The sequence below is a fragment of the Bidens hawaiensis genome, unplaced genomic scaffold (assembly GCF_021521415.1).
Source record: "Bidens hawaiensis isolate Kalapana, Puna unplaced genomic scaffold, B.hawaiensis_p1.1 tig00018812_1, whole genome shotgun sequence".
Classification (NCBI taxonomy): Eukaryota; Viridiplantae; Streptophyta; class Magnoliopsida; order Asterales; family Asteraceae; genus Bidens; species Bidens hawaiensis.
In genome coordinates this window covers 234,807-262,184 of record NW_027492858.1, presented here as the reverse complement: position 1 = coordinate 262,184, position 27,378 = coordinate 234,807, and the positions used below count along the sequence as shown (strand labels likewise).

The 27,378-nt window shown below is 37.0% G+C and overlaps 2 protein-coding genes across 3 annotated transcripts; both read right to left on the bottom strand.

The window, feature by feature from the left end:
- Nucleotides 1–1,314: 1,314 nt before the first annotated feature.
- On the bottom strand, nt 1,315–5,915 carry LOC143557096 (uncharacterized). Its single transcript, XM_077046253.1, has 11 exons — nt 5,859–5,915; nt 4,776–4,909; nt 4,559–4,640; nt 3,382–3,449; nt 3,156–3,257; nt 2,396–2,485; nt 2,222–2,296; nt 2,111–2,143; nt 1,932–2,012; nt 1,776–1,835; nt 1,315–1,684 (listed from the first exon to the last, which is right to left on the bottom strand). Exons 1-11 carry the CDS (start codon nt 5,911–5,913, stop codon nt 1,532–1,534), a joined length of 933 nt encoding a protein of 310 aa, XP_076902368.1. The 5' UTR covers nt 5,914–5,915; the 3' UTR covers nt 1,315–1,531.
- Nucleotides 5,916–21,424: 15,509 nt separating this feature from the next.
- LOC143557095 (putative lipid-A-disaccharide synthase, mitochondrial) lies at nt 21,425–25,289 on the bottom strand. Of its 2 annotated transcripts, XM_077046252.1 has the most exons (9): nt 25,054–25,289; nt 24,863–24,962; nt 24,692–24,797; nt 24,367–24,593; nt 24,222–24,270; nt 23,902–24,140; nt 22,737–22,963; nt 22,448–22,623; nt 21,425–21,707 (listed from the first exon to the last, which is right to left on the bottom strand). In XM_077046252.1, the coding sequence occupies exons 1-9, from the start codon at nt 25,287–25,289 to the stop codon at nt 21,544–21,546; spliced, it is 1,524 nt and encodes a 507-aa protein (XP_076902367.1). In that variant the 3' UTR covers nt 21,425–21,543. The 2 variants fall into 2 exon arrangements, with proteins under 2 accessions (XP_076902367.1, XP_076902366.1); XM_077046251.1 differs by lacking the exon at nt 21,425–21,707 and having other exon boundaries at nt 22,381–22,623.
- Between the last annotated feature and the right edge of the window lie 2,089 nt (nt 25,290–27,378).

Sequence of the window (27,378 nt, the reverse complement as noted above, 5' to 3'; positions counted from 1 at the left end):
TCTACCTGACCCCAATAACAATCGGTTTAATTGGTTTTTGGGTATTCGTGTAACAAATATGTTGGGTCAGGTCGGATTGGCCGATTAGGTTCATCGGGTATACAAGTAAATTTGGCATGCCTAACGTTCACTAATTCACCTGCACGAGCCTTAATAGGCCTTATTATCTGTTAAGGTGTTATTTTTATGTTACACCAAGTCATTTTGAGTGTTAATGCTTGATGAAACGTCAACTAATTTAAGTTATGGGCCTTCCTGGACCTTTTATGTGTTAACGGGTTATTTATGTTGCATCAAGCATTTTAGAAGTTCATGACTTATGTTTGATGATGTGTCAACCAATACATTTTAATAAGCCTTATTATGTGTTATGTACACTAAGTCATAGCACCTGCTAATACGTGACGTTTGATGATAAGTTCAGTAAATCACCATTATGGGTCTTAATAGGCTTAGTATGTGTTAAATACTTAAATGCTAATGAGTTGTTTTATAGTTTACACCAAGTCACTTTAGAATGACTAATATTTGGAGGCATGCCTATTAATTCAATTTGAGGGCTTTGTTATATGCGATGAGTCTTAATGGGATATTATGCATTAATAAGTTATATATTAGGTTATGCTAGATTATACTAGGTCATCTTTGGTGTTATTGACTATTGAGTTATGTTTGATGATAAGTCAACTAAGTCATCGTTATGGGCATTATTTTATGTTAATGTGTTAGGTTATACCAAGTCAGTTTATGTTACGTTAAATCATGTTATGTATTAATAAGAAATGCTTTATAAGATTATGTGTAGCAAAGGGGCTACATTAGAGGACGATTTTTGACACGTGACGCCACATCAACAAGGAGGGCAATTTTCATTTTAACGTGTAGTGGTTTGTAATCCAATAATGTCCCATCACACACGGTCACACCCACCCACACACACATAATAATAATAAAATAATATTATTTTCATTTTCAAACCAGGCGACAAATGCATGTCTAACTTTTATATCTAAGTTTGGGCATATTGAACCTTTAAAACACTGTTACGGGTCATATTGTGCTAATGATTCATCAGTAACGGATCATATTAAGCATAAATAAACTAAGTTTGGGGACTTTGAAAAGAGTTTATTACTCAAGGATCCATATTGCAAAGGGGAGGAATTGTGATCATGAGCCAGATGACTAACCATCAAAACATATACATATATCGACTTGCAACAGAAAAACACGTGCTGTTGCAGGGTTTGATGAGTTATCATGCACCAAGAATGAAATCAATAGCAGATGACCACATTCAAACCTGAACAATCCAACTCTTAATTTTGTATTATTGTACATATTTCAATTCATATCCAATTATACATCACAAGTAGCAATTAATATGCATACAGATGGGATGCAGTCACACCACCGCCACGTTTTATATCATGAAATATAATTACCACCCACATTTGGAATAATCATGACTTAGCAAAAAGATAAAAGAATGGTGGTCATTGCAATTTGCAACCCTTCAAAGTTCGACCAATCACATATCTTTGGCAAATGACAAGCCCATCGTGTACGGCCTACTGAATCTTGATTTAGATTTATCTTGATCTTTGCTTACCTTGGTGCTGACTTTGGTCAACACGGGCTCTTTTAAGCCTGAGTCGCTAGCATCTGTAAGAAACTGAAGACCCTGAACAAGTGAAGTGCAAAGCGTTAACCACGAAAAAATTATGTACAACTAGAATGAGAATAAAAAATACATTCAAGCACGCATCGCAAACCTTTAAAGATGTCTCCTCAAATGTAATTTTTGATTGTTCTCCTATATTAGCTTCAATATCCTAATGTCCGTTAAAACAAGATATGAGATTAATTTATTTATCAAACCTAATCACTAGATAATAATAACAATAATAATATAAATTATAATATCTGACCTTAAAGAGTTTAGCGTTTATCCCATCTTTAATACCTCCGGCTACTTGCATCAAGTAGTATAGACCTGAATTGGTCATATCCTATTGATAAAAATTAAAAACATTAGCCTATAGATCGTCCATGAAATAAATATAACAGAACAAGATACATTCATGGTTGAAAATTTTAAAATTCTCACCTGTTTTCCTTCAATAAGATCAAGTTTTCCTTCCTGTTGAGTAATAAAGAACAACATAAGAGCAAAGTTACAGATTTGTTAATATATTAGAACAAAAATGAGAAAACTTACCAAACCAGCCATCATTTGATGAATCATATCGATGTCATAACTTATCTGATTAAGATTTGACTTCACGTCATTTACCTAAAATAAAATCGGAATAACAAGCAATACTTTCAAAAAGGAATAAATTTAAAGGTGAACGCATATCATAAACACCTAAAAAGGAAGTAACTATCTTACATCATCTGCAATATGATTACTTATTTCCTTCTGTTCATCTAATTTCCAGTCCAAGTTTTCAAGTCTTTTTGATAGATGTCTCTTTGTAGACTGTATATTTCAATGAGAAACGACAAAGTGTCACAATATAATAATAATAATAATAAGGCAAATTGGAAATAAATAATCCCATCTTTTGTGTATTGGCCGATAATAATCCCACCTTTAAAAATCACTATCAGTGGTCCCAGCTTTCAACTATTTTTCTCACAATGGTACTTTGTTAAAAAATACTTAACGTCGTTAAGTTTTTTCCTAGTTTCAAATCGATGTTTTAGAGCTTTTGAACGGTAGAAGGATACGAGTCGACCAATGTAAAACATATCTCGAAATAGTGATCCAAAGTCCAAACGACAAAATAATGTTTCAATTCGGGTGCTTGAATTTCCCATTAACAAAAATCAAGTCATTTGAATCACTGTTTCGAGATAAATTTTACATCGACTCGTATCGTTCTTCCGATCAAAAGCCCTAATACATCGGTTTGATACTAGGGAAAAAACATAGCGACGTTAAGTATTTTTTAACGGAGGACCATTGAGACAAAAATAGTTGAAAGGTGGGACCGTTGCTAGTGATTTTTAAAGGTGGGATTATTATCAGCCAATACACAAAAGGTGGGATTATTTATTTCCAATTATCCTAATAATAATAATAATAATAATAAGCCAGGAATAAATAAAGGAAAGAGACTGCAATCTATAAATGAGGAGTTACTCACAGCTAAGGCATCAGATACGTTCTCTAATTGCTTTGAGACTGTTGATACAGCATTTGCCATATTGTGCTTAGTTACAAACATAACATCAGATAAAGACAAACCCTGAAAAAAACATCAAAAATTGAAATTAAATGTGACAAAGCATTCGTCAATGTGGTTATAAAGGAATACATCCAGTCAAACAATTTGTTAACTTTTGTAAGCAGTACTAATCACTTAATGTTACCTTCCACCACATATAGCAATATCCCATTGCTCCTATTGCTGCAGCTGGCATTAAGTAAGATGATAGGCCTGCCAAATTTACAAGTAAAGTTTATTTACAAGCATATGGAAAGTTCAGAAAAAAGAGATCAAACTCAAAATGCACATAATCAGTGAGTGTCATTGCGGTTTAATTAACAATATTTTAGCTCAACTGCTGAGGCAAATGGTTTTTTTATATTTCACAAGTTGGCAGTTACATGTGAAATATCATGGATCTTGGTTTCAAACATATACCAAGTAAAAAACATGTATCACATAACATTGTTTTGTTCACATTACAGTTTTATTTATCTTCATCACAGCTTTTATAACATAAATGTTTAATTTCATGCACATTAGAACTGATAGTAACAAGAATGCAGACAGTAAGTAAATATTCAACCACATAGATATAAAGAGTTTAGGTGTTGAAATAACTAAAAACAAGTCAAGTATCCATTACTTAAGGGGTGTTTTGTTTGTTGTAATAAGAAAACTATGGTTACATATTTGATTGCAAGGTGTGAAATGCAGACGAGTATGAAAACTTCAAAACTGTTGTTTGGTACTTTGGCTTATAAGTTGTGTGTGATGTTATTCTAATATTTTGAATTTTGATTTACCTAATCATTAAACACATACGAACAATATCAAGCTATAAGCAGTGAGAAAAGATCAACATTTTTATCATATGTGTTCTTACATGTTAGGCATTATCCAGTAATAATGTTCTATTATATCATACCAAGAAAGCAAATTCAACGACAAAAACTAAACAACTCCAAACTAAAAAGATATCAATCCATATATATATTCTTTTGGATTATATTTTATTCGTCATCACCATCCTCAACTTTAAACAGGAAGTAAAAAAAATGCATAAAAAACTAATACAAAAGAGTTCTATTCCAAGAAGGCAAGAATGAGAACTTTGGAGCGCAGATAATTGAAATAGAAATCTGGGCTTATTCTGTTACATGCATCAAAATTATTAATTTATCATGAAATATAGTGATTATGTATTGATGTATACCTCAGCAAGGATTAAGAACACAAAAGTAACATTGTAAATATCTATCAAGAACATCTTATATAAAGCATAAAACAAGGCTAGAGTATAAGCCCAAAGAGGTATAAAAAGAATTCAAATGTCTTACCACTAGAACTAGAATTTCCTTTAAAAATGGTAACAGGCCGGGAGAGGGACAACTCCCGGATTTCTTGTGCCAACTGTCGAATCTGAAGTGAAACCAAAAATAAAATGAGAAAGAAGTAGGCACATAATGTATAGCTCGGTACACTTTATAAGCAGTACATATTATTAACAACAATACAGCACAGTATTCTTAATTCTCTAAATAGCTTTTCAAATACCTGTGCTGAAAGAGCGGCACTATCGTACTTTCCAGGTTGAATTTCAATTTCATTAACGCCCGTCATTAACTCCTGGAGCTCTGATAATATATCTGAGAGTTTTCCACTCCTTAATATAACAGAACTTGTCAGACCTAATCAGCACAAAGAACATCATTAAATACAAAAATGAAAACATAGGCTACAAACAATACTTCAAGAGCCTCTATATGGCATGCTAAATCAATAAGCCAAGATTAGTATTAAGTTAAAAGTGTTTTCAGCGGATTGAAAAACAAATACAAACTTATCATACTTGTTTTCAATCCTAGCCTCTAATAGCATAGCTGCAGCATATAACACTATAAGTGAATCAAACAAGACACTTAGAAAGTTGTAATTTTGGTTTCTGAAGGCTATTATACCAAAAGCCCTTCGGGCGTGCACCTAGGGCCTCAGGCAAGGCGCTTTCCCTCATCTAGGCAAGATTTCGGCCAAATCCTAAAAGTTAAGAAAACTGGTCCGTAACATAAAAATATGACCTGGAATCACCCTAAACTAGCTCTAAAAAATCCTAAAACCTGGTATTATAACTACACTATGTGCCTTGCTTATTATCTCAAGTTTTGAAATTGCATTTGAATCTTGACTATTTTAGACCTTTTGGTACTAATTAGATTATATTAAATGTTATTTTTCATATAAATAATAATATATATTTGCATTAAGTGCATTTTTCTTCTCATGCCCTTGCTTTTTTTGCGCCTGGCGCATTGGATAACTATGACTCGTCTGAAACATTAAAAAAAATAAGACCTGTAATCAACCTATAAAATATAAAAACCCCAAAAACAGGTATAACATTAACTGCGGTATGCGCCTTGCTTATTATCTCAAGCCCTCGGTGGCTAATTGCACCTAGGCTCAAACTTTGACAAGGATGTGTTATACAGTCATGACCTCTGACTGAACAGAATTTATATTATAACCATTAGCAGCAGCAGCAGCAAATTCTTGATAAGGATTGATAAAGACGCTTAATAATTAGGATAAACCCTAAATCTTGAAGGGAACAAATTGGAATCATATGAATTTAGGGTTTACCTGCTCCGACGAGGATGAGAACTTTGGAGGTGCTAACTCCGGTTTGCATCGCCATCTTTCACGTTCGATCGATCGGAGATGTGTTGAATCAAGAATTACCAATATATTATTATTTTTATATTTTTATTACAGACGATATCTGCCGAGGTGCCCTCTAATTTACTTTTTAAAGGGTTCCACGTAATTTGTTTGACTGCGGTTTGATGTTTGTGGAAAAGAACTAGTACATAGCGGGTCCGGTTCACGTTTCTAGTTTGACGGGGGAAGTAAAGGTGTCGGGATTCCTTTGGATAAAGAATACATCAAGTATAGGCGTGTTACGTTTTGGTAGTTGTATCGATGTGTCTAGTTTTTTGCTAGTTCTATTAATAAGAACTTTAAAGATGGTTTTAAATAAAAGTATTTCACTTTCATTTTTTAAGTTATAAGTGTTTCTTTTGTTTATTCTTTTAAGGGAAATCTAGTGCTACTCCATAGACTAAACCATGATGGTACCATCAGACATAAACCTTATCCAGTAATACTGTTAGGTTTCGAACCCTATGATCTTTTCTTTTATTGATGCATCATGTTATAAGACTAATAGTCTAATAGCATTCACAATAGACTTACATCTTTATCAGTTCTATAAAATTCTAAGATTTCATTATTTTACATCTCCAATATCTTCATCTCAATGTTTAAATGATTATCCAAATATAAAGACTCATTATTCATCGTCATCACAAAAAATGTGAGTATCTAAAAAAAACAACTGACATAGAGATGGAGAATGAGATGTGGTAAGGTTAAAAATAGATCAAACCTTAAACTTTTAAGGATTAAAGAGTTATTAAATTTTGAAAGATAAAATAGTACGGAATCGATTAAATTACTAATATATACATATCGTAATTAAATGTATTTATACGTATTATAATTGTTTAATTTCAATAAGTGATAAAAGTTATATTATTTATTAAAGCTATATTATTTTTTCAAATCTCGTAATTAAATGTATTTATACGTATTATTTTTTCAAACCATAAGCTGAACCATAAAAACCAGGTTTTCGAAACCATAAATCGATATGGTTCACTACTAACTCTGCCTAGCCGGCATATTTAGTTTGGTTTAAGCTAGTTTTTTTTACCCGGCGCGTTGCACCGGGCAATTGTCAAAACCCGAGCGTTACGTTGGTGAATCGTCACGAATTGAAATCGTTGGTAAAATTTGAGCGTTAAAACTCAAAAAATTAATGCGTCAAATAACATATAAAAAGAACAAAAATATTTAAAACGATGTTTATTTGGTCGGCAAACCCGGGCGGTGGTAAAATCCAAGCGTTATCGGTCCTAGGCATTGAGGCGATAACTCGACACGAGTTCAGTCGGTTTCAATTACGTTTGTAACTAAAAAGGAGCTAAAAATGGAAAAAAATATTAAAAAAATTGAGGTGGACAAGTGGCCAATTGGAGGGAGGGGGGGTGTCGGCCGGCAAACTTGTGCGTTGGTAAAACCTTAGCGTTGTTGGTCACACGCATTGAGGTGGTGAGTCAATGCCAATTCGGTCGGTTTTCGTCTTGTTCGTTTTGGTACCAAAAGTAAAAATAAATTGACTTTTTCCTCTATTATGTTTGATGCTATCTGAACTAAATAAAAAAAAATTCACGGATTAATATGATGCCATCAAGTGGCCCAATAGGGCAGTTGCACCCCAATGGTGGATGCCTTCGGGGGGGGGGGGGACGCTAGTCGGTAAATTTGCATGTTGTTAAAATCCGAGCGTTGTCGGTCACGGACATTGAGGCGGTGCGTCTAGGCAAATTCGGTCGGTTTCCGCCATGTTCGTTATGGTGCCGAAATAAAAAAAATGAGTTTTCATCGGTTTTCAATACGTTAGTGATGGTAACTCAACTAAATAAAACAAATAAAAAATAATAACAAAATTCATGAACTTATAAGGTGCCGTCAAGGGCCACTTGCGAGGACATCAATTCGGTTGGTTTCGGCTACATTTGTTACGGTATCTGAGCTAAGGAAAGGATAAAATATGAAAATTAAGTGGACCAATGGGGTGACGTCGGTTGGTAAACTCGGGCAATGGTAAACCGAGCATTGTCATTCCCGGGCGTTGAGTGGACCAATGGAGTGGCGATGGTCGGTAAACCGAGGCATTGGTAAAGCCCGAACGTTGTTGGTCCCGGGCGTTAAGACGGTGAGTCTATTCGAATACAGTCGGTTTCCGTCACGTTCATTACGATATCAGAATTAAAACAAAAGAAAAACATAATTGGCGTTCGATTAGCTTCCGTTGTGTTCATTACGATACAAAAAACGAAAAAAAAAACAAAAATACAAGGACAAGTTAGGTGCCGCCAAATGGCCCAACGGCGGCTTTACGTCACCAAACTCCTTATTTATATATAAATATAATAGATAATAGATAACGGTTCTAACCGTTTCAACAAATATTAACACATCATTTGGATTAGATTTAAACTTATAGACATATATATATATATATAGAGTAATGAGAAAGCATCATTGGATAATTGGATTTGTGTTAGTCAATAGTCAACAATTCGTTAAACCGACATAAAGGGTATGTTTGGCAAGGAGCTTTTAGGGGCTTCAAGCTTCAAGCTTTTAAGAAAAAGCTCATACCCAACAAAAATACTTGTTTGGTTTAATGGGCTTGAAGCTTTTATATTAGGAGAAAAAACTCTTTTTCTAAACGCTACTACTAGCGTTTGAGAAAAAGCTAGAAGCTTTTACAATTGAATTTATAGTTTTGGTACCTGAACTTTCATCAACTTTTGTTAATTTATATAATAGTTACATATTTTACTCTTATTCAAAACTAACTACCCCCATGACTCTTTAAAAGTCCATAACTTTTTCACACGTTAATATTTTTTTAAACACATTACATCATAAAAAAGAGCATTTTATTCTCTTTAATTTATTATGATATTGATATACTTCTTTACCGGTTATGATTAGCAACAGGTCGAGTCAGACGAGCTCGAGTCATGTGTAAGACTAAATTAGGGTCGGAACGAGTCAATAAAAATGGTTAATTTACTTCGGTTCATGTCGGTACGGTTTTGAGTCGAAAGGGGTCAGGTCAAAACATGTTTCAGATTAAAACGGTGTTGGGTCGGAAAGGGTTTCAGATCAAAAGAGGTTGGTTTAAAAAATTATTTATTTGAAATTACTGTATATTTTAGCTTTATTTCTTAATTTTCGCCACCGATTACACGCTTACTGCCTTTGCACGAAGTACACGTCTGCATTCGGGTTATGCGTGCACTAATATCAAGTGAATCACGTACCGACATTAATTATGCGGTTGATGTCATGTTGCGCGCGCACTCCGCCGCACCGCTCTGGCACCTGATGCTAGACTGTCGCTATCTAGTAAAAAACTATTAATTCAGTATTCCTAATCACCTAAGCAAGCTAAGGTAAGTAGGGTGTCGAACCACGAGGAGTATGTGGTCAGTGTGCAGTGAAACTGATTCCTAACATTATGAAGTAGTTCAAGTAAAGTGCTGATCACACTAGCAAACAGTTTGGTTTTATAGTAAAACGAACAAGTAATCAAGTATTCAATCAATCAGACAAAGCAAATCACACCCGGGAATCCAAGTACGTAACCTAACAGCAAACTCATGCACCTTAACAGATAAACTATCCTGTGTCAACTACAGACTGACTAACCGGCTAAACCTTAGGCATCCACGCTCGCTAACACACGGCACTGGTTATCAAACGGTCTCTGCCAGTGTGACTCAACTAAGGGCAAACGTATGCTTTCTTGCAATTAACAGGTCAAAACAATCCTACAAGCAATTATCATAGCAACTGGCACACTAATCGTTCTGATCGAAATAAACCTAAACTGACGTTGTGCATAATCATACTAGACATCAATACTTATAGATTAACATCAACGATAGTTACAATCAATTCGTTCTTAATACATGAGAAAAACTGAAAGATACAATACTCTACATCCCGGGTATGACTCGAAGGAACTAGCCGCGCATCGGCATCTCTCGGGCTTCGGTTATGATGTAATAGGACATGGATGATGCCTAGAGATGATTAGAAGTGATGATGGCTCTCCTTGCTGCTCTAAAAATCGCCTGGAAGGTGATGAATGGCGTCTAGGGTCGTCCCAATGTGATATCACCATTAATACTAGTAAGGTTTAAGGTCATACCCAGTTTCTCAGACTGACACATTCTAGATTGACAACCCACAAATAAAGTTAATTCTACCATAAAACTATAGGATCGCCCAGACAAGTGTACTTTGTTTCCGGTTAGGGCATACATGTTCACACCCCTCACACTATCAACACTCCACTCGGTTTAATATCTGGAGTGACAAAAGATATGCCAGTATATGTCTCTGCCCTCAAAAGACCTAATATGAGTTACAACTTAATATGCTTGCAGGTCAGTCTTATCTCCACCCATTAACCACCGGTTGCATAAAGACTCGGACTAAGGTTTTTCTGAGGCTTAGGTTTGGGTGCGGATTAGGCATATTTAGTGACTCAGGTGGATGAAACCCAGTTAAACAAACCAATATACAGACTCACGAATACAAACGAACTAATTACACAATCAACCGCTATTTATATACTCAACTGTTAATAACAACTGGAATACTGAACTGATAACTTCTTTTTATCTTTTTGCTGATTTTTCAAAATTTTTTTTTGATGCAATGACTGAATTAACTGATAATTACAACTCAGAACTTAACAACTTTACAACTCGATATATATACACTCGACAACGAACTGGATTTCATCACACGGGTAAAAATAAAATAAAGGCCAAGGCTGAATGGTGTGTAATGTTCAGTTTAACAAACGAAAAGGAATATGGTCCAAACGAGCTCCTAGGAGATAATGTCGGGTAAGGAATTTATTTAGTGAGGAAAATATGTACGGAATGGATTTTCTAAAGTCCTAATCTCCATACAAGTGGTGATATTAAGATCTCGAAAAGCATGTAACAAGCAAGTTCTAATTCTGTAAAACATATCGGTTTCCCTCAATAAATGACAAGACATGTTTTATATCTTACAATATGTCTGGAAATATGGGCTGCCGATATGAAACATGTATACCCGTCCCCTTGACTCATTATCCCGGCCTAAACGATTCCATTTTCAACTTCTCATTTTAAAAACATTTGTCGGGAAAACTATCGAGAAGCTGAAAAACCAACCATTACCAAAAACCTCTAACTTGGCGTTAATAGCAATAAGTGACAGTTAATAACTTAAGATTCTGACTACTGTTCGAGGTACTATCAGGCTAAAAATTTCAATTTCCCCCCATCCCCACACTTGAGGTTGACATTGTCCTCAATGTTAAAACAATAAAACAATTAATAAACATTTAGGGACGGGGTTGAACTGACAGTTTGACTACTTAAAAACTCGGGGAACAAATGTGATGAACTTAAGCAAATTATACAATTACAAAAAAAACAACTAACAAAATAGTTTATGAAACTGAAATCACCTGATAATAATGACAATGAAATGCTAACTCGGCCTACAACTCTTAACACACTCGTGACACACGTCTCCACCACTGACCAATATTGTCTAACCAAATCTGCACAAATCTCAAGACATGTATAAGCAACCACTCACAAATATAAGACTTAGGTCTTTCGAGAGTTAAAATTATTATTATATTATAAAAGTCATTACTGAGCCGAATTAGTCAATTTCATAAAAATTTTGTTAATTAATTAAAAATAATAGAAGACCTTACTCACTTTCGTAGGAATCACGGTTGCATTTAGCGTATGCAACAAGCCCTTTAAACCCCACGGTAGCCCGGGTGGACGAGTGAGGTCTCGTGAGGGTTTATAGTGAACACACCCACAAAGTTCCAAAGCAATACAAACAAATATACAAATATACATATCAAATACAGCAGACAAACATCACAAGATATATACAAATGTTACCCAACCGGTTACCCATATATGTTTTTCTAAATATAATATAATATACAGACCATATGAATAAAAATAAAATAAATGGAAAACAACCCAAAACGGTAACCGACGTCTGCTGCCAGCTAATCTCCTCCCACGGGGTCAGGCTGATCAGATGCCTGACCCGAGCCAGATGCCTCCGCTTGATCTCCAGCCTGCTGATGTATCTATAAAGATGCTGGGATCGGTACCTGTAGATGAGTAAATAGAATACGAAAATACTCGTCCTGGCGGGCCATGTGAGCCCGCATCTCCATCTGCTGCTGATGTATGCTCTCGAGTGTGAATGGCGTGGCTGGCTGCTGAGGCTGGCGTGGCTGGCGGAGAGGGTGATGCTGCTGCGGTCTCATTATATGGGGGACATGGACGGGCTGTCGATGTGTCGGGATACCCATCTGAAGCGCGAAGCCGCGTCCGTCCCCAGAGGTGGTGGTGCCTGAGGACCCTGTCGGACCGGTACGAGCATGGGTGGATCATGAAGCTCACAGTACCCGGCCCTCCGGGCGTCCTCCAAATCATATGGGGTCATAGCAGGCCCTCGGGTAAAATAATCAAGCAGGTAACGGACGAATACCCCGAGGCGCTCTGCAATACGAGTGATATACGGCCCCAAAGCCAACTGGGCTGAGCAGCCCTGCCAACTACGGCTCTGGGAGAACGACGCAAGAAGCAACGTCGCTATATTGGCCTCCCGGCCCGTGATAATCGACAGCAAAGAAAAAAGATCAATGTTGCTGCACTTATCGTGGCCCGAATGACGGCCCACGATAGAGTAAGCAACAATGCGATGAAGGTAACGGTGGACGGGGTCCCGAATGGACGACTCGACAACGGTGCTCGAGTGGGCCCCGTCCGCTATCATGGCCCAGAACTGGCCCAACTGGGCCTCGGTCAGCCAAAACTCTTGGTCAGTTTGTGACCGAAGAGTATAACCCCGGACGCTCGTAAGGAACGCCGGGGTCAGCACCTCCTCTGCGGTGTAATACCCGGTGGCCATGACAAACTGTGGTACAGACATCTCGAATGTCTGCTGGCCGAGGGCAAATGACACCGCATGGGGCTCGGAGAAATCAGTGGGCACGTGTCAAAATGTAGAAAAGAACTCACGTGTGAGCTCGACATACTGTATCGAGTCACATGTGAGGACCTATACCCACCGGGCACTCAACATCGCCCTGACGGCCCCTTCCTGGTCTACTGATCGAAGTAGTCCCCAATCGATCGTCCGATGCCGGAGCAGCTGCATCGCCATGAAGCGGCGATACGAAGTCTACTCCTCCGACAAAGGAGAGAATCATAGAATGGTATGGCAGATCAGGCGGTCGTCCCCCACGATCGACTCCTGATCCGTATCGGGAGTGATCGGGATCTCGTCCCCATCGTACCTGATGACCCGTGGTGGGCGCACCACAGGCTGTGGGGGCTCTAGAGAACCTCTCAGACGGGCTACGGGACCACGTCGTCCCGCTCCTGCCGGTCTCTGTCTCTTGCGCCCAGCGGCGCCTGATGAAGGTCCTGGAACGTCTGACATGCTGCACGACAGAAATATAACATCAATATAAGACACGAAAAACGAGAAAAAAAATCAGGATAACCTATTTACATCTATAAGAAATCCAGGTATCTCCGCCCGAATGGAGATTGAGTACGGGCGGATAACCTAAAAACGATTAACGCTCAAAATCCCGAACACGACATGACGCACGACTCGACTCGAACAAAACTGACTCGAACGAAACTGACTCGAACGGACAGACACGACCGACAATTGTCTCGGAAAACGCGCACACAACGAACTCTACTCGGGACTCACAGAATTAGGCGGATCGGGTCTCGAAATCCATTTATATATTATTATAATATTATTAACTTATATTAATTTAAATTATTATGTTATATTAAAATATTATTAAATTTATAGATTCATTAATATTATATATAAATTAAATTATTAAAATATTAAATTAATTTAATTAGATTTTATTTGTAGTATTATTAGTGGTAGGTAAAATTTTAAAATATTATTATATTAGATTATATATTATTATAATATTAAATTATATTAATATATTAGCAAATATTATAAATATTGTTATTATTATTAATTAAAATATTAAAATAATTTTATGTGATATTATATATTAAATATTAAAATTAATTTTTATAGTTTTTATATTAAAATAATATTATACTATTATAATACATTAAAATAATAATAAAATTTTAAAGTTTTTATTTGTCTTAGTTTAATTTACTTCTATTATTATTACTATTATTATTAGTATTATAGAAAATCGAAACCCGGCCCAACATTTAAACATAACCTGACGTGAAATCCATCCTGCTAAAACTCCAAAACTACCCAAAACCGACAACCAATATCCGAGATACTAAACTCATATATCAAATTCAAACCAATCACCCCGACACCCAATTTAAATAGCCACAATACTCAAGTCAAACCACAAACGACTTAACAATCAAACTACGAAACGACTGAATCCCGACAACCATAACAATCTACTCCGGAATCGAAATTAATTCAACAATAATCACTTAAACATACCTCGGGAAACATAAAATCAACCAAAACAGAGAGAGTGACGATGATGATGATGATGATGGTGGAGTGGTAATGACGAGCGACAAAAGTGGTGGTGAACGGCGGTGAATGGTGGCAGTGGAGTTTTGGATGGATGGAGACAGAAGTGGCGGTGAACGGCGGTGGATACGGCGGTGGGAGGTGGTCGGAAAAGAGAAGGAAGGAGAGAGAGAGAGTGGAGGTGGCGATGAAGCGTTGATGGAGGTATGGTGGCCGGCGGTGGTCGGAGTGAGAGAGAGAGAGAGAAGGTGGAGGAAGTGAAGGGACGGTGGTGGAGGTGGTTTATATATATATAAATATATTATTATTATTATTATTATTCTTATTTTTCGGATTATCCATGGCCCATCGCATAGCGCGATGAGTCATGGTGATAAGGATCGCGCTACGTGACCCAATTCTGGTCTGATTAGGGTTTGACCACAATCGCGTAGCGCGATGGCGGCTGGTCTGGCGTCATCGCGCTACGCGATGATGTTAGACGTTTAGGATGCCAAGTCAACCATCGCGTAGCGCGATGGTTAACCTTCCAGGGCCATCGCGTAGCGCGATGGTCCCTAGAGAACAGAAAGTTTTTGCCATTTATGCGTCGGGCATTTTCCGACCCGGTCACTTTTCGACATCCCGACATCACCCTGAACACGTTTCCAAAATCGAAATTTGCAATGCGTACCTGGATTGACGTGAAATTGACCAAATGGTTACCGAAACTCCAAGATGCACACTTCACCAAAAGCCTCCCCACACTTGGGATTTGCTGCACAAAACTCGAGACAAAAGTCAAACAACGACTCGACAAACATAAAATAAAATTGAACACACTTACAAACCCGGGTTGCCTCCCGGTCAGCGCTGAATTGTGTTTCTACAGCTCGACAATGGCTCCAATGCTTCAAGAAGTTCCATAAACCGATGAAGTCACTATGGAACTTATCGATTCCTTTTCTCTCCATCCCTTCCTTGCTGTCGGTTTTTCTCCATCTTTCATCTTAACGCCTTTCTCATGCCAATCTTTCTTTTCACTGCTACCTTCCAGCTCGTTCCTGTCAGTTACAAAACACCCCTTTCTTGCATGATTTGTGCACGATGGTACACACTTATCAACAAGAGGGTTAGTAGCATTTTCAAACAATAATAACCGCTTAACACGGTTCCTACACTTAATGCCCAAAAATCCCTCAGCACAATCAATTACCGCATGTGCTGTTGCAAGGAATGGCCTACCCAATATGACTTCAGATTGTTTAATATTACCATTAGCATAATCAAGTACAAGGAAGTCAACTGGGTAGCAAAATTCATCCACTTGAACCATTACATTAGTGACCATGCCCCGGGCTTGTGTATGAATTTGATTCGCCAACACCACGGTGGTGTTTACACTCTTTAACGGGCCAAACTCATACTTATCATATAAACTGTCGGGCATGACACTAACACATGCTCCAAGATCTAGAAGTGCCCGATCAGTTTTAAAATCTCCAATTTGAATTGATAAAAATGGCACTCCCGAGTCTTGGAGTTTACATGAGGTGGTATTATCCTCCACCTCCCCATCTCCCGTGTTGGTCAATTTGGCGCTTAGACATTTTTCACAAGTGCAGTTTTCACATAAAGTTAATTCATCTGTTTTTAATTTCACTTCTTTTTGGAAAACCATTTCATTTTGACCAACACCTTCATTCTCATCACTAACATCATTCACCACCGCTTTAACAAACTGTGGTGGCGACTCAACTTCAACACAGGTAATTTCAAAATGAGGTACAAGACTTACCGCGTTAATGTGCACACTATTACCTTTCTTCGAGCTTGAACTGGCATGTTGCGGGTTTACAGTGGTATCGCTTGGTAGCTGACCCGCGTTCTTCTGAAATCTTGCCACGTCTGCTGCGAGCTGACCAATCTGCTTTGACATCGCTTCTGCTGACTTGTCTCTCAACTCGAACTGTCTCTGCGTTTCCTTCTGATTATCAGTCACGAGCTTCAACAACGCATCGAGTTTCGAATGAATTGACTCGTCTGAATTTCCTGAACTACCCTTCTGCTGGTCCTGATTCTGATTACTCGACGAACTGTTACCCCGGTAACCATCTCTGTTATACCCCCGACTATTATACTGACTGTTCGAACCACCCTTACGGTAGCTGTCGGTTCTGACTGGACCCTTGAAAGTTCGGGTTCGACTGATTCGACGCGTTCCCGTATTTGAAATTTGGGTGATTCCTTAGGCCCGGGTGATAAGTATTCGAATTAAAATTTTGGCCCTTGGACTCCCCGTACGCATAACTGACTTCCTCCTCATCGGTATACTCGTCATCATCAACCCCGGGGCAATCTTCAACCTTATGCCCTAACTCGCCACAATCTGAACAAACCGGGAATTTAACCCCGACTTTACCAACCTCTTTCTTCTTCTCTTTCCGATAACTCACGAGTTCGCGTTCTAATTCTGCAATTCTGACTGACTCGCTCGAAGCTGATTTAACTGTTCGAGTAACCCCGACTTTTCGTCTTCGTTCAGCTACTGCTTCTGACTTGGAATCCTCACACATAAACTCAAGGAAATCCCAATCATCCTCTTCTGGTTGGTTCAACAACACCCCATTACATGACAATTTCAAGTACTTTCTGTTCACGTAAGTCAACCCCTTAACAGAACACTTCACTAACTCCCACAACTCAATCTGGTGGTGCGGGCATTTCCTGATCATCTCCTTATAACGAATAAATGCCTCATGAAATAACTCACCTGGTGACTGTGCAAAATGTCGAATCTCCATCCGGGCTTCGTTAATCTTTGACTGCGAATAATACTCGTTAAGGAAAACCTGCTGCATCTCGGCCCAGCTCTCAATATTGTGCATCGATAGCGAGTTGAACCAGTGTTTTGCTTTGTCTTTTAATGAAAAATGGAACAACCGTAACCGAACCTCATCCTGATCATAAGTACCATCACCAATAGACCCGCAAATAGCTGAAAAATCTGACAAGTGTGATACGGGTTTTCTGATCCCAGTCCGTGAAAATGGGGAACTATGTTGATGTAGGACGGACGGGATTTAAATGTCGGCTGTCCCTGAACACGTACCTGTGGGACAATCGGTGATGCACCATCTGAAATAGCCGGTCTGAACCGACTGTTAACACCCTGAACCGGAGGCCTGTAATTCCTTTGTCTGGCCCTTGGTTCCTCAAAACCTCCCCGATTAACCTGAATTTGCTGTCTCTGTTCCTCCCGATATCTTCCTATACCACCTCGATCAAGATTCATGTTCCTCCACCTGTTACCTCTCACCCTAACTGGTTCCTCAACCTCTTCAACACGCAAACCTGCATTGTCATTTCTCGGCCCAAATTCCTCCGCATCTCCCCCTTCTTCGTCTTCATTGTGAATACTGACATGGTCAAAATCTTGAATAATCGGCTGTCGGTGACGAGGGGTATTGTTCGGGGCTGATGGCCCGGGTTTGTCATGGTTTCGGTTTCGGTTTCTAGAGTGTCGGGCTGAATTTTGGGATTGTTGATTGGTGTGTATTGGTGGTGGTAGGTCATTATTTGGTGGGTTTTGATTATTCGGTGGGTTTGGTTCGGGTTGGAAAACATTAATTTCGGGTGGTGAGTCTTGGTTTTGATTTTGGTTTTGGTTCTGACCTTCCATATCTGGCTGTCTGATCTGAGCTCGGTTCTGCCGAGCTAAACGTTCGATTTTTGGCTCGTAAATCAGTGGAGACCGTCTCCCTGAATGGCGGGTGTGCATAAACCTGCTACATGCACAAATAACACACCCCGCGTAAAATGGGAAATTAAAACTAAACTAAAATTAAAAACAAAAACTAAATTAAACTAATAAATCAATTAACACAAAACACTAAGCACACTAACTCCCCGGCAACGGCGCCATTTTGATGCTAGACTGTCGCTATCTAGTCAAAAACTATTAATTCAGTGTTCCTAATCACCTAAGCAAGCTATGGTAAGTAGGGTGTCGAACCACGAGTAGTATGTGGTCAGTGTGCAGTGAAACTGATTCCTAACATTATGAAGTAGTTTAAGTAAAGTGCTGATCACACTAGCAAACAATTTGGTTTTATAGTAAACGAACAGGTAATCAAGTATTCAATCAGTCAGACAAAGCAAATCACACCCGGGAATCCAAGTACGTAACATAGCAGCAAACTCATGCAACTTAACAGATAAACTATCCTGTGTCAACTACAGACTGACTAACCGGTTAAACCTTAGGCATCCATGCTCGCTAACACACGGCACTGGTTATCAAACGGTCCCTGCCAGTGTGACTCAACTAAGGGCAAACGTATGCTTTCTTACAATTAACAGGTCAAAACAATCCTACAAGCAATTATCATAGCAACTAGCACACTAATCGTTCTAATCGAAATAAACCTAAACTGACGTTGTGCACAATCATACTAGACATCAATACTCATAGATTAACATCAACGATAGTTACAATCAATTCGTTCTTAATACATGAGAAAAACTGAAAGATACAATACTCTACATCCCGGGTATGACTCGAAGGAACTAGCCGCGCATCGGCATCTCTCGGGCTTCGGTTATGATGTAATAGGACATGGATGATGCCTAGAGATGATTGGAAGTGATGATGGCTCTCCTTGCTGCTCTAAAAATCGCCTGGAAGGTAAAGAATGGCGTCTAGGGTCGTCCCAATGTGATATAAAACAAAACCCTAAGGTAGCGTTTAGTATGCAAGAATGACAGTAGGAATGGAATGATTCATTACATGGGAATGAAAAAAGTGGTGTTTGGTTGCTTAATGGAGTGGAATCATCCATTACACATGGAATCCCATTCCATCAAAACCATTTCTTCCCACCCCCGCTTCTTTTTTTTTTCATTCCATTCCTCCTTCACCATACTTTCTCAACACACTACCACCTAACAACAACCACCACCACCACCATTGGCACCACCACCAACTGCCGACACCACCACCGCCGCCGCCACCATCGCCACCGCCGCCACCATTTTCGTCGCCGGAGCTACCACCGTCGCCATTGTATTTTTTTTTTGGTTAAAAAGTATTTTGAGATATGAGTGTTTTTATTATTTCTATTTCATTTCTACAATTTTTTTGGATACCAAACAATAAAAATTAATAATTGATTTCATTCCCATATGTTAACCAAACAAGACAAAGGAATGGTAATGATCCATTTCATTTCATTCCCTTGTTCATTCCATTCCCCCTTCATTCCATTACCTCCAACCAAACATACCCTAACTTTCACGATTTTGGGGACCATCGCGTAGCGCGATGGTCTCCTCCCCAGGTCCATCGAGCTACGCGATGGATCAAAAGTCAACGCCTGATCAATATTTCCAGGGAATCGCATAGCGTGATGCCCCACCTTTAACACCCATCGCGCTACGCGATGGGTCTTTTCAGTCAGCAAGCCCATTTTAATATCTCGGTTTGCGTGCTGGACATCCCGGGTCTTCATTTCATGCTCGTACAGGTCCAAATTAAGCGCGTTAAGTACCTGCGACCTGAAACACAATAAACATGTATGAAGTACCATAATTTATAAACTAAACGACTAAAACGACTAAATTAGCAAACTAAAATATGTACAAATAGACCGAACATCAGCACCCAATTAGTTTTATTAAAAGCTCCAATTACTCTCCCAAATACCTAAATATATATCTAAAAAGCTCCAGCTACTCTACCAAACACTTAAATATATCTAAAAAGCTACAGCTAACAGCCACCAGCTAGTTATGCCAAACATACCCAAAGTATGCTTGCTTCTTAAACAAAGTTTTATAATCGTCTAAACAATATTTTTTTTCTTAATAAATCACCTCTAAATCTTTATCAGACTAAAAAGTCCTATATCACACTAAAAAAAAGAAAGAAAAAAGTTCTTTTAATTACCTAACACAATCCGGTCAAAAAATTTTGGTAACCCCACTGGAGTAAAAAACATTCTTAAGAGATTGTGTGTTGGTAAAATATACTTCTAGATCCGCCGTAACTTGTTGGTTATTAGGAGTAAAGAATAAAGATAGGCGTAATTGATTGGCTTCTTTAAATTTAATGTCTCAAATATATTCTGGGTTCTTGTCTAGACTAAAAAAAGGATGGTTTTCTTCATGTTCCATAGTATGAAAGTAGAGGTGTGACTCTTTATTTTGTTTCATTTCTTGAGAAGAGACATGTCACTCTTTTTCACAAAAGATGCTATAAAACATCAAGGCCTATGTACTTTGTAAGGTGGACGACTGCATATGGCCCAAAATTTTTAACAGTACAAGAAAAGATTTTCTTGTATTCTATATAATATACAAACACAAATAGATCAATATCGCCAAGAGTCTTTGAAATCTCATACATGTAGAACAAAATATGAACTCTACTTATTCGGTTGCTCTAACATTAAACATTTGCCGTTGTACTAATAAATTGTTACATATATAAGTTTCTCTTTTAAGGGCTTGTTTTTAGGTATCACCTAAGAGTCTTTGAAATCTCATACATGTAGAACATCGTCAACTTCTTGTTGAGTTCCATGAAAGAAACAATATAAAACCTGGATGTGATTTTCAGGTAAGTTGGTAATCTCGGCAGACGTTTCATCATTAGAAATGTATGTGAAAACACAATACTATTTGCAAGAATGTTTGAATATAGATGTATATATTTACACGTTATCATACAAATTATATTACACATAAATCATCCAAGTATTTGGCCATTATCAAATAATATCATCTTTTGTAAACACGAGTTTCATCCATCTTTCGTAAACACGAGTATTACCGACTTATCGTAAGACTCGCCACTATAAACGTGTGATGGTCTACAAAGCACTAGTAAATCTACCAGAAAGAAAAATCATTGAATTTGAGTAACTAATTATATAACTATATCTGAACAACTTGAAACAAAACTATGGCATTGGAATTGTGTATTCAAATGTGTTCACATAATTCAAAAAATGAAAATAAAAACAAAAATAAACGGCGAAAAAGGGAGAAGAATGCGTATGCATCAACAGACGACATGAAAGCTAAATTAGTGACCAACTACAACAATTTCAGGTCTGCCGTCTTTGTCTTTTATTCTTTCAGCATATGCGTCGTCTTTCGTGCCTTCGACGATTCTGGGTTTCTTTCGGGAGGGAGTAATCACACAATTGGGGTCTGTCGGGTCGCATGCAGGACTCGCAGCTTCGATTCCTAGAATCAAGATTGAAGATATGAGCAGGGCTGTAAGACAAACAAAACTCATCTTTCCCATTGCAGTTTGTTATCTTTTTCAAAAGCTATTGTTTTTAACTTTTTTTCTAACTGTCAAGAAACTAGATAGGAAATTTATAAGACTGACTTATGGCTGAAATGATTCAAAATTCTGATGGTTATTAAACTTCAATTCAATGGTTTTCCTTATAATATGATACCAAACTTTTTAACCATTAAATATATATTAGGATCAGTTACATGGTTGGTCTTTGTAGTTTACCCGTATCATATTATAGATTTGATGTATTGTTTTCGGAAATTACATTTTTAGTGTTATCTTTTATTGTTAATTGAGTGTCAAGTGACCAAAATACCCTTACTAATAAAAATAGAAAATAAAAAACCTTAAAATATCTAATATATTAAATTGTGGACCGCTATGAATATTTTAGCTTTAATGTTTTTTTTTCCTATTTTACAGTAGATGGGTATTTTGATCATTTCACACTCAATTAAGAAAAAGATAGCACCCATCTGGACCAGGGGACATCGGTCTTACCCGTCTGAAAATTATTGGACTAAACATGTAATTTCCAAAATGTATTAAATCCATAATGACCAAACGTGCAATTAATTCATATATATAATAGAGACAGAGGGAGAAGAGACTCCTTTACCATTTAAAAAGATTTCGGAATGTATAATCCAGCAAATGCCTTAGGCATAAAGTTTCTCACTGCGATGGTATAAAACCGTCCGAGCTGCTATCAAACTTGGCGAGTTATCAAAACTCGATTCCTTGCAATCCAAGTCACCGCCACCAACTCGTGCCAGTGGTGGAGATAACAGTTGCCTAACCTTCTCAGCTGCAAAAACCAGTTCTTCCCGAACTCCTTCATTATGTATTAATTTCCTAATCATTTCATTCAAGAAATTAGATCATTACTCTAACAATATAATTGCTATAATCGTATTTGACGTACTAATTATTTATAAAAGTTTTAGATAATATGTAACAGGATTTACATTAGCAATGATGCAAGTCTTGTGGGCGTGCATTCATGAAACAGGGCTTCAGGAATTACTGGTGAATTAAGAAGGATATTAGGGAGGGAAATGTAAGGTATTTTAGCTTTGTAACGTATTACCCATTCTGTTAAGAAATGGGCCCGATAAGCTACAACACATGGTAACCGTGAAAGATGCAGCTCCAGTGCAGCCGTTCCTGATGTGCATAATGCAATCGTGCTTGCCTGCATAACATAATGTTCACATTCTAATATTCTATTACTCAAAATTAGGGTGATAATTAGGGGTGTAAACGAGCTTGTCAAAGCTCAAGCTCGACTAGTGAGTAGTTTTTTCAAGCTCGATCTCGGTTTGTTTATAAATTATAAGCTAATTTATATACATTTATTTTAATACTTTTGTATATATTTATATAATTAAAATATTTATATGCAACATAATATATATATTATTTAGTTATTATTATCATAATTTTAAATATAATAATTATTATATAGATATACATTAAATATAAATTATATATAAATAATAAGCTCGTTTAGGCTTGCGAGCCAGTTCAAGCTCAATAAGGGAAGATCGGGCTCGTTCATTATACAAGCTTATTTTTAGGCTTGAATTCGTTTAAGCTCAGCTTGATTTGAGCTTTTAGCGAGCCAGCTCAAGTAGCTCATGAGTGACTTGGCTTGTTGACACCCGCAGAGATAATTCCTGACGAGACACAAAAATAATTAGGTTTTGGGTTGTCTATCAAACCTGCTTAATGAATGGATCCTGTACTGTTCTGGTTGACATGTTTAACCCATTTAACTAAACAAACTGACCCACCAGCCTGCGAACAACCTGTTTAACCCGTTTATTACAACCCTCCAACCCGTTTAACATGTTACAGCTTCATTATAACTCATTCAGATAAATATGGCTGAATGGGGTTGTATTAAGTGTGTTCGGGTTACGATTGATGTCTTTGACACCAATAACATATGGGTCATGTTCAGGTTTAAAATTTAACTCACCACAAACACGATTCGACACCCATACTCAAAATCAGCTTATGAGACTGATAAAAAGAGTGTCCATGAAGTTATACATGTTAATACCATCTTACTGAGAAAAAAAGATATGTTTTTGTATATAATTTTAAATAAAGAAAAGTACGACTTACAGTAAATGCATTATACTTTGCACGTAAAGATCCTCCAGGAACCATTACTACAGGCACAGCCCACTCATTGACGGCTTTTTGGATGTAGTTTTCCACATGTTGGTTTGGTGCCATGTGGATCACTGTAGTGGGGTCTTTAACAGAGTCTTTTATAAGATCAATGGTTTTTGAGTAAATTGGAAGCATACGGGTTACTTCTTGTAATCTGCTCCCAGGAAGCAAGGTAAATATCGTCGAACCTTGTGTCAAACGCATAATAATATCAAATAATAGATCAATTCAAGCATTCCCATAAAAAATGGAATCTTTTTTTCGTTCACCTGAAGAGATTCCATTTTCCCTCCGAAACAAGTCAGCGTTTCCTTGCACCTTTGACATTAAAGTCAAAGCCATGGATTATGACACTACAAACCGAATAACATAATAGGCTATACAAGAAATAATAAACTTGAGATAAACGTGTACCAAATTTGGTTCTTGAATATCTTCTAGAACAGGATGGCCCACAAAAGTTGCAGGTACACCATGAGATATACAAACTTCCGCTTCAAATGGTAGAATACACAACACATGATCCACAAACTCAGAAAGCCCGTTAAGTCTTTCTTCACCCCCTTTCCAGGCCCAAAAAGACGGTGCAACATAATGAAAGTGCAAAGGGGCGGTAGTAGATCCTTGTTGAGAATATCTAGCTGCAAAAAACATTTCCCCATTGTCCTACATCATAAATATTATGATATTAAATTTTAAGCGTGTATTTGAAAAAAAGTTAGATGGTTAGATGAATTACACTTCAACTGTTTTAGAAGACGAAACGAAAATCCCTTGGAATCAATTGTCACTACAACATGAGGACGAAACGAGGTTGCAGCTTCAACTGTTTCCTTCAATCTAACCTGCAAATTTGAAGTTTAATATCATTTAATAAACTATATAAACAATTCTATATTGTGAAAAGTACCTGCAACTTTTTTAGATGTGGTAATAATTCCCAGATCCCCATAACTGCAATATCTTCCATCGGGAAAATGGATTTTAATCCCTGTTTTTCCATCATTGATCTGATAAATGACAAAATCAATTTATGTGCTTAATTATCAATAAGTGGCGGTAAAGAATAAATGCAAGAATCTGATGCCTATGAAGCTTTACCCTCCAACACCACTGATGCGTATAGGGTACGGTGAAAGCTTCTTCAGTGCAGATATGAGACGAGAACCAATAGCGTCTCCAGAAACTTCTCCTGCGACTAAAAAGACCCTCATTTCACCATCTTTGGAAGCCAGATCAACTGCGGATTGGCTAGAAGTGGAGAAATATTTTCTAACTGTCGACGAGAAGAGTAACGGGGCTCTTCTGTTTGAATTTTGAGTCATTTTATGCAACATCATGATGTTTACTGCATAACAGAACTCAATTGATCAAGATTAACATCATGAAAACAAAATATTGGAAGCTAATCATGAAACAGGAGTTATCAGCATTGACATATTTAACTTACACGAAAGAAATAAACTATGAACAAAGGGAAACTAGCATTCTTTCTGGCAACAGATAATACAAATAGATCAACATAAACGACATTTACGGCATTCATGTTCATTTACAGTTACAGGTGTTCTTTATGTATATTCTTGAACAATGTACATATGTTCTCATAGTCAAAACAAATATTGAAAGCTGAAAATTAACCTGTTCTACACCTAGGTCAAGTTATGCCTGTTTTTGTCATTTATAACTTAAGCCTTCCTCCATTTTAATGAGATAGAAGGACGTACTACTACTACTACTACATCGACAACAGATCATATTATATTTGAACTATTTTCTAACCTACACAATTGCATTCAAACAATTTCATTAATGTGCTTATTTCAGGTTTTCATGAGTCAATTTCAGCTCAATTTTAAATTTGCTTTGACATGGAACAGTAAAAAATATATACATGTTTTTTCAGAATGAAAGAGTTAGGCATACAATTATTTAACAAAGTGCACTCTATCTTCATGTGAATATCTAATGAAGTTGTGGTTAACAAGATGCACCCTGCATCATCATACATTTTGTGTGTGTGTAATTATAAATTTTGCAAACATATACACACACACACACACACACATATATATATATATATATATATATATATATATATATATATATATATATATATATATATATATATGAGAGAGGAGAGAGATCGGAGGTGATACAAACGACGGCGTCTTTGGTTGCGGAGAATGGAGGTGAAGTCACCACAGTGTCATATTTATTCGAAGAGTCAAATTCAGTCCTTTACATTGAACTTAATTTATGATTTCATACCCATAAGATATTATTATGTTATCTAGGGCGATAAAGGTGAAATGCTCGACGAGAAGTTCTTTTATCTTTGTATATTTAATAAATGAATAAATATGAATGTATTTTCGTTTGTTTATTTATTTATGTTTATTCATATATGTTCATTTAAGTGTGCTCATTTAATTTTTTTTTCTTTTTGTTTGTTTAAGTGTGTTTATTTATGTTTGTTTGTGTCCATTTAAGTATGTTCATATATGTTCAATTATCTTTTTTTTATCTTTGTTCAATTATATTCTTTAACAGTTCATTTAGATTTTAAATAAACGAGCATGAACATGCTCATTTTTTAAACAAACGAGCGTGAACACCAAATATTTTTTTGATTAAATGTTCGTGTTTGTTCGGTTTGTTTACAGACCTAATGCTATTTTATTCTACTCCTTTTTTTTGTGGTTGATGACGTACAAAGTTAAATAACTTTTTTTTTTCAATTTTTTAAAGGCACAAAAATAACTAACAATGTTTATGTTAACTTCCTCCAACAACAATGGAAGTTAGTGAATTAGCTAAACTTATAACCTGTTTATGAGCTTATTGAGTAATATTTAAATGTGAATGTTGTTAATTAAGTGAATATAAGAGCATCTACAACAAGCTTCAAAGTTTGAATCTAGATGGCATCAAACGGATAACAGAAACACAAACTTCATTGTTGTGGAGTAAAGTTTGTGTGGTGAGGTCGGTGGACAGCATGGTGGCCCCACTTTCTATCTATTTCTCTCACATACACACACACACTTAATATTTTTAATAGGGTTTGTGGAGGATTGTTGTTGTCGAAGAAAATGGAGTTTTTGAAAGAAGTTTGAAATGCGATATGACGATTATGTAACGGTTTGTATGAGTTTGTTGTTGTAGATGCTATGAGTGTTGATTATTAGTGTTCGGAAATCAATACCAGGAATAATGTGTGTATTAGATAATATTGTAAGATTTAAGGTTACATCATAGTCCTATTTGTAGATACACAGTTACATGTCTAGTACTATGCCATCCTATTTTAGCTAATGGTCTGATACAGTTAAAACTCCTACCAAGTGTGTGCGAATGATGATGTACTGTGATAGTGTGATACTGTATTGATATGGTGTTACTTAGCCCATATTTACATAAAAC